The 7,938-nt window shown below is 38.8% G+C and overlaps 1 protein-coding gene across 1 annotated transcript; it reads left to right on the forward strand.

Moving 5' to 3' along the window:
- Positions 1-2,458: 2,458 nt before the first annotated feature.
- Positions 2,459-6,436, forward strand: LOC102223228 (anti-apoptotic protein NR13-like). Its single transcript, XM_005808531.3, has 3 exons — positions 2,459-2,566; positions 4,047-4,511; positions 5,606-6,436. The coding sequence occupies exons 1-3, from the start codon at positions 2,504-2,506 to the stop codon at positions 5,726-5,728; spliced, it is 651 nt and encodes a 216-aa protein (XP_005808588.2). The 5' UTR covers positions 2,459-2,503; the 3' UTR covers positions 5,729-6,436.
- The last annotated feature ends 1,502 nt before the right edge of the window (positions 6,437-7,938 follow it).

Genomic DNA, 7,938 nt, shown 5'->3' on the forward strand with positions numbered 1-7,938 from the left:
GCAGGCATGCCGTTCATTAATCTGAGTAGCTTACATTATTCTAGCGAGCCAAGCAAGTTATCTTTAGATAACCATTCTATGTTAGTCATGGAGTTTTAACTATTTTTAAATCCCCCCAAAAATTACAACGTGTGTTGTTCCTGTAGCTCAGATGTGGAGAAATTGTCACTACTGAAGATAAGTTACCAGGATTAAGCAAGCAAAAGGATCATTTGAAAAGATGAATTGAGTTCATCTGCATATATTTTAAACTGACAGAAGCTGTATATTGTAAAATTTAAATAAAACACATAAATAAAACATTTTCTTACCTGACAAACTTTATGCTCACAAACGACACCCGCAGTCACCTCATGGTCTAGTGGCTGACTCCCTACAGCAGCTGGTTGTTGTAGCCAATTTATACAAAGCCGTTCAATGCATTAGAATCTGCATTGAATGGAGGAATAAAGGAACTTTTCATTGAACTGAAAACTTCCTTTATTTCAAAAATTCAGTTCACTTAATGGAACTGAATATATAGATTATTTATACACAGTCAGTGTTTTCACAGACTGATGTTTTCAAGCTTTTCTTTCTGTTAGTTATGATCATTTTCTCCTCAGATTTAATGACATTATAGATTAGAATAATTTAATACAGATTTGCAGGCTTTACAAAAAGTATGTTTACCTACCTAGTAAAAGATTTTTTAGAAGGTACAGAGTCGTTTTAAAAATATGTATGCTGAAGAGGTAATTTCCCCCTCTTCCCTTCCGTTAAATATAAAAATCAAACACTTTATAATACCACCCCATCATAATTGATGAAGAAAAGTGTCTTCATTGTTTTGATGTTGTTTTTGTTGAGTGAAAGAAAACAAATCTGTTTAACCAAAATATATGTCAAATACAGGGCACCCTTCCACTGAAATTATCTGGACACGTTCATATTTTATATATATATATATATATATATATATATATATATATATATATATATATATATATATATATATATATATATATATATAGAGAGAGAGAGAGAGAGAGAGAGAGAGAGAGAGAGAGAGAGAGAGAGAGAGAGTGTTCAGACCAAAAGTTTGGACACAACTGTGTTCTCATTGAATTCAATGAGAAGGTGTGTCCAAACTTTTGGTCTGAACTGTATATATACACTGTATATACTGTATGTATATATATATATATATATATATATATATATATATATATATATATATATATATATATGCTTAGCAATTGACTTATATATATATCCTTAATTAGGAACTACTATTAAGGATCACTGAAACCTTGTGTATTAGATTATTGGACAGTCCCTCACAACAAACAAAACATTAATAAGAATCTCTTACTGGCACCATTTTGCTTTGCATATTCAGTTTGCCAAAAAGCCCATGAAATTCCCTGAGGAAAACACTGTGATTAATTGAATAGGGGAAAGTGGAAAAGAGGAAGGACAAATAAAAATAACCGATGAAGGAAATTCCCCTATAGTGAAAGTACTTAAGATTTTTAACTGATCATAGATCTGGTCACAACCTCTGTTTGTTTCGCTTTCTAAAGCTGGTCAATGATCTCCAGGATTTAATTGTGTTATTAGCTTACAGCGCAGTGACAATGTGTGAAAACCTGAATTCTATTATTTTTGGATTAAACCTATTATTCTGCCAGTACATGGATTTTCTTTCCCTTAAATTTCTGACAGCCAATGTAGTTTTATTATGCTCTCAGACCAATCCCAAATTTAGGACAGTGCTTAGCAATTGACTTATGTGCCTTAAAACTGCAGACAAAGGTTATTTTTGATCAATGGCTTGAAGAACACTTGTATTTCCTTTGCAGAAGAAATACACATTTGGAAATGACTACTCAAGGATAAAACACAAATAGTTAATATCAGGTTTACTTAGCTCCTAGTGTTGCTCTAAAAAAAGCTAAATGGTATACTTTGGGGAATGTTTACTTGAAACTACTATTCAAATTGGATTATTCTAAATATTTGTTCAATCCACATTAATGTTTTCCAGTTGTTGATGCTGTGAAACAACTTCACTCAGTCATTACAGTATCACACCATTGAACCCCATGCTGTCGTGCCTGAGCTGAATAGTATCAATGCCATATTAAAACTAACTAATTTACTTAACCCATAACATTAATTAGTTTTAGAAAACTGATCTTGTTGGCAGTCAATTTTAGAAACACGTTGTAATTTAAACAATTTAAGTGCCGTTTAGCAGTTTTAAAATGGAGATGAAACGTGCAAATGTTATACTGTGCAAATTTAGTCTATTTACGTATTTGAGTTGATTTTTCAATTTGACTGTTTAAGACCGGGGTTGTTTTTTTTTTTTTTCTATACCAAGTAAATTTCCGTGCAAAGTTAAAATCAATAACGTAATGGACGTGTTTCCAGGGTTGTTTCGGAAAGCGTCATTCGTGTCTCGGGCGGAAATAGTGGGCGGAGTAATAAATGCACAACCGGCTCGGGGAAGCGGTGAATGCGCCGAGGTTCTCCTTCCGCCGTCTGGATGTGCAGAGAGCCGTCACATATCGCTGGGAGGGTAAGCATTTGTGATAACGAAAATAGTATACTTTACTTGTATGTTTTCGCGTCGCTTTATAGATGGGAGGAAAGCTCACACAGAGGTGTTTTTGCGGTGGTTAGCTGTGGCGTAAAGTGGGTGTTTTAGCTGAATTAGTTCCCCGTGTGAGCTGTTCTTTGTGTCCTCCATTGCTGCGGTGACTGACAGGCGGAGGAGGAAAAAAAAAAAGCAGCAGCAGCTTCAACAACTTCAAGTTCGCCGGTTAAACCCTCCGAATAACGGGCGCTGAATGTTGCCCTGTACTCCAAAATGAAATGTTCTACGTATTTTAAATTTTTAAAACGGTCGGCGACGCTTTTAGTGAGGCTTGAGAAGACTAGCCGGCTTGGTTCACTGGGAGCTAACAAAAGCCGTCTGACCTCACCGACACGAAGCCAACCGACGCGCTGTGATACGGCTTTCTCTCCGGAACTATTTAAAAATGAAAACTCTCAAACGCCATACTTATAATTTTCTTCTTTCATTTTTCTATCAACAGTAGTTGTTTAGTCATAATATAAATAGAATAAATTAGACTAAGGTTGTCTTATCAGGTGAAAAACATCTGGTTTCGCTTTGAGTCATGTTTTATTTTTCATTTACAAAAGACGGGGGGAAATCTGGCAAAAAAACCCCATTTTTTTCTCTTTTAAAGAGCTTCAGTCATGTGATCTTGATGACGGTAAGGCTAACTTTATGGCTACTGGACTTGTCAGCTGACGGGAAACACGATGGACAACGATAATGGAAATGATTAGTCCAGCAAATGTCCTCTGCAACGCTATAATTATTATTATTATTATTGATAGAAACTCTAGTGGGGGAGATGTGAAGATGCCAGTAGGGGCTTTAAAAGTCATTTTGGGTTTTCTGTTAGTCACAGTTGCTTACCAATTTAGAAAACCCAATTGAATCCCTTGAAAATTGGGAATAACCCTTTACTCAAAATTTTTCTAGACAGTGTACATCACCTTTTTTTATTTTTATGTTGACATTGATGCATTTATAGATTTAAAACAGTAGAAGGTATTAGTTGGGATGCATTTAATGAACAGCTAAAAATGACATTTTTTTTTATTTGAAACTTTGTTTAAAGTTTTTTTTGTTTTTTTTTTGGATCTGGTGGGCTTCATTTGAGAGCAGTTAGACAAGAAAGTAGGTAATAAAAGACATGAGGCAAGGGTCATCGGACCAGGACTCGAACCTGTGACGTCTGCATTTAGGACTAAGGCCTCCATACGTTGGGCTGTCCTTTACCCTGCGCTACCACAGGACACACCATTTTCTAATTTGACCAATCAGAGAAGAGAAACTATATCTGACCATTTTGATTGGTTCTTCCCAGTTTTGTTGCTCTTATAAAGCGAACAAATATCCTCAGGTTCAGACCTAGATTAAACATTCTGAGTGGTTTTACTTACTTTATTCTCACTCTCCATATGTTTTTCATTCTCTATAGAAAATGTCCTGTGGGCTGTGGAAAGAGACCGTGGTTGTTGCAGAGGATTACATCCGCCTGCGCTGCTCAAGCCCACACCCAGCCCCTCCACCTCCCAGCGAGCCGGCCGCCGCCATGAGGCGCCTGGCCCAGGACGTGGAGGCCAAGCACCAGGCTCGCTTTCACTCCCTGGCCCAGGGCTTCCTGAAGCACTGCGGGTCGGACCTCTGCTCCAACCTCAGAAAGGTGATGGATGAGATGGTGGGGGACGGACACTTTAACTGGGGGAGGGTGGTGTCCCTCTTCGCCTTCGCCGGCGTGCTGGCCAGACAGCTGCGGGAACAGACGGGCAAGAACCCGGTGCCGGACTCCGGGAAGCAGCAGGAACTGCAACAAGAGCCCGTAAGCTGCCGGGCGCTGGCGGAGACCATTGCTGATTACCTGGAGAAGCACAAAAAGGACTGGCTACAGGAAAATAATGGATGGGTAGGTTGTGTGTGTGTGTGGAAGGGGGAATGATTATTTGATGTAAAGATTTTAGATAAGAGACAGATTTTTTTGATTTTTTTTTTGTCTATCTAAAAACAAGAGCCAACCACATTTGGAAACCACCTGGCTTGACACGATTTTGTTTTTCCTGCTGGAGTGAATCTCAAGATTTTACTTCTTGATTAAGCTGCCATTATTGACGCTGCAAAAGAACACAAAACCTTACCAATTATTTCAGGCGCAAATATCTTAGAACACTTGAAATAAGACCAAACTAAATTACAATAGGATATTGTTCTAAGTCAATTAATGACTTAATGAAAAAGTACCAGAAAGTTATTTACAAGTTAGTTTTGTTTCATTTCAAGTGTGCTAACAATTTCTGCTCTAGAAACTAGACCAAAAACACTGAAGCTCTTGTGTTTTTGCTGTGAGGCCAACAAATGGATTGAACTAAAAATATCCTTAGGATTTTATGCTGCAATAAAAATCTTCTTCTAATGAATACAACTGGAATAGAAGATGTTTTGGTTCCTGGGAATAAAGAGCAAATTCCAGGTTTAATTTGTAAAAATGAATTTCATTCAAAGATGGCCCCACTATGAAGTTCTGAACGCTTATGGAAACTACATACAATACATACAATGAATGGCTCCTTTTATGAATGGACTTGGGTAACACATTCACACGCATGCACACACACATGCTTGCCCCTCCTCCCTGGAGCAAAGCTGGCAGCTGGTTCCAACAGACGCGTAACCAGCTCAGCCAGATGGACTTTGTGGTAACAGTCAAAGCTGCACTGAATGTCAGTCCACATTGAAGAGCAACGTTGTATGACCAGACAAACATGCAGCTGTAGATCGGAGGGGGGAAAACACCTGGAAGTGGCAGCAGGTGCATTCATGTCGCCTACAAACGTGTTGCCTCAGTCTCGCTGTGACTAACACGATGTGTGTTTTGAAACCCAATTTGGGTCCAGTTTGTTTTTAATGTTCAGGACTGAGCAGCTGCTCTTGCTTTCAAGCCTTTTTATTTTGTTTTCTTGCTTGTAAACAGAAGATTTTATACTTTTTCTTTTCTTCTTTCAGGAAGGGTTTTGTAGCTATGCCCGCAACGCCAGAGAAGCAAGTCAGGACTCCTCCATGAAGACGGCGCTGGTTGCTGTCGCCGGGGTCGGCATCGCTGGACTCACCTTCCTCCTGGTGCGCTAGCTGGGCCGTCCGGCGTCCATTAGAAGTTCTCAGCTTGTCTGAAAATTAAGGAAATATTAGAATTGTAACGTCAATGCTGCAACACAAAGTGAACCTGTAGTGAATTCAGGGTTGTGATGTCATGTCATCGAACCGTCCGCACAAACTCGTGACTCTCTACAAGCATCGATACTGACACTCTCCTCTTGCTTGTTCCTGAAGATTGTAAACCAATTAGAATGCCTTTTGTTAAAATGTCGAGTGACTGACGTCAGTTTGCATATCTTTGGTTAATAACTGAAGCACAAACATCCTTTTCTTTTCCATCTGTGCAGCTAAAGTACTTTTCAGTTTTTCAGACCTGGGTTTAGATTTCAAAATGATCTGCCTTTTTGTAAGACCTTACTTTAGTCGTGTTTGTGATAAATACATTATAGTTTATAATGTGTAAATTAATATATTTATATAAAAAATGAAACCTAAATCTGCCCTCTGCAGATTGATCCATACCTGCAGATTGATCCATACCTGATTCAGTTTTTGCTTTTCATGTACATTTTTTCTTTTGTTTTTGTGAACTGATCTTACAAGGCCAGCAGAGCTGCAAAATGAAGATGACCTCACAGTGGTGCTATGACTTAGTGAAATATTTCATATCCATCTACCAAACCAGCGACCAATCGGGCACATTTTTATTAATCGCATCTTACATTCCCCCGCCAAAAAAAATAAAACAAATGTAAACATATTTTCTAATATTTATTTGACTTTTTTTTTTTTTTTTTAATAAAATGAATTGTGAAATTTGATTCTCTGGCTTGTGTGTGATGTTTTCTTCTAAAAGCCTGCATCTTGTTTTTATAGTTGGTGTCCCGCAGGCCGTCCCCTTCACCTGCAGACACTTCAGCATTAATAAGATATGTTGTTCTGTCGTCTCATCCCAGCAGCACAGGGCTCAGCTTACAGCGAAGAGATGTGGTCATAAAACGGATCCATCTGAGGCTAATTGAATCGATAAGGTCCCTGTGATAAATACATGAAACCACAAACAGCCAAATTAGCTTTGAAAGTTGCATTTAAGCTCACATGTAAAATTCCTGAGGACAGTTTTGATTGTGTCTCTGTTGTGTTCGTAAAGAGCTGCTTTCAGTGCATAAGTCCATTTTAGCCTTAACAGACATAAACATGCAGGAAAAAATAAATCGATTTTCAATCAGTGTTTTGCACCAAACAATTAATAATAAACAAGTTTCCACTGAGGCTCTGTAAGAGCCATGTGAATGAAATAAGTGATTATTGATATGACAGGAGCAGGCGGCTTTGACACCTGGGTGGTGGGCGTGTCGATGTGGGCGTGGCTGTCATCAGGTATGAATGAGAAGGATACTGGCCTGCTGGTTTAGTGTGAATGAGGAAGCGGTGAGCGGGGCGGTCAGTCCTTGTAAAGTTTGGAGCATGATGATCAAAATGGAATAAATCGATAATTGTTGCAGAACAAAGAAAGAAAAGGTTTGGAGTTGATTGATACGCGGACAGATGAGATTCCCCGAGTTAACCCAATGCGGCCCTTTACCATCATTAGTTTGCGGTGTTTTATAATAATAAAACGTGTTTATTATTATTAAGGCTTTGGTGCAAAACACTGATTGAAAATCGATTTATTCACTGCATGTTTATGAATGTTAAGGTTTAGATGGAACTGAACATGAAAACGGCCCTTTAAACCCGGCAGGGGAGGGCAACTCCAGGCCTCGAGGGCCGGTCTCCTGCAACTTTTAGATGTATCTCTACTTCAACACACCTGAGTCAAATAATGAGGTCATTAGCAGGACTCTGGAGAACCTGACTGCACTTAGGAGGTGATTCAACTATTGGATTCAAGCGTGTTGGATCAGGGAGACATCTAAGAGTTGCAGGACACCGGCCCTCGAGGACCAGGATTGCCCACCCCTGATTCAGACAACAACAGAGACACAATCAAAACTGTCAGCTGACTTATTACCCCACGATAATAACTCAGAAATAGTCCAGATTAGGATGTATTTTTATTTCTTTACGGAAAGTTTCTGTTTACATCGTAAGTTTGTGGTGAAAAAGATATAAAACTAATGCTATTTCACAAAGACATATTAACATTCATGGAAAAACCTCACATGACCTCATATTAAAGCAGAAAGTACGGAGACTGGCAACCAACGAGGCCTCGCGTTGCACGGGTCACGTGACTGCTT

Source organism: Xiphophorus maculatus, chromosome 4 (genome assembly GCF_002775205.1).
Source record: "Xiphophorus maculatus strain JP 163 A chromosome 4, X_maculatus-5.0-male, whole genome shotgun sequence".
Classification (NCBI taxonomy): domain Eukaryota; kingdom Metazoa; phylum Chordata; class Actinopteri; order Cyprinodontiformes; family Poeciliidae; genus Xiphophorus; species Xiphophorus maculatus.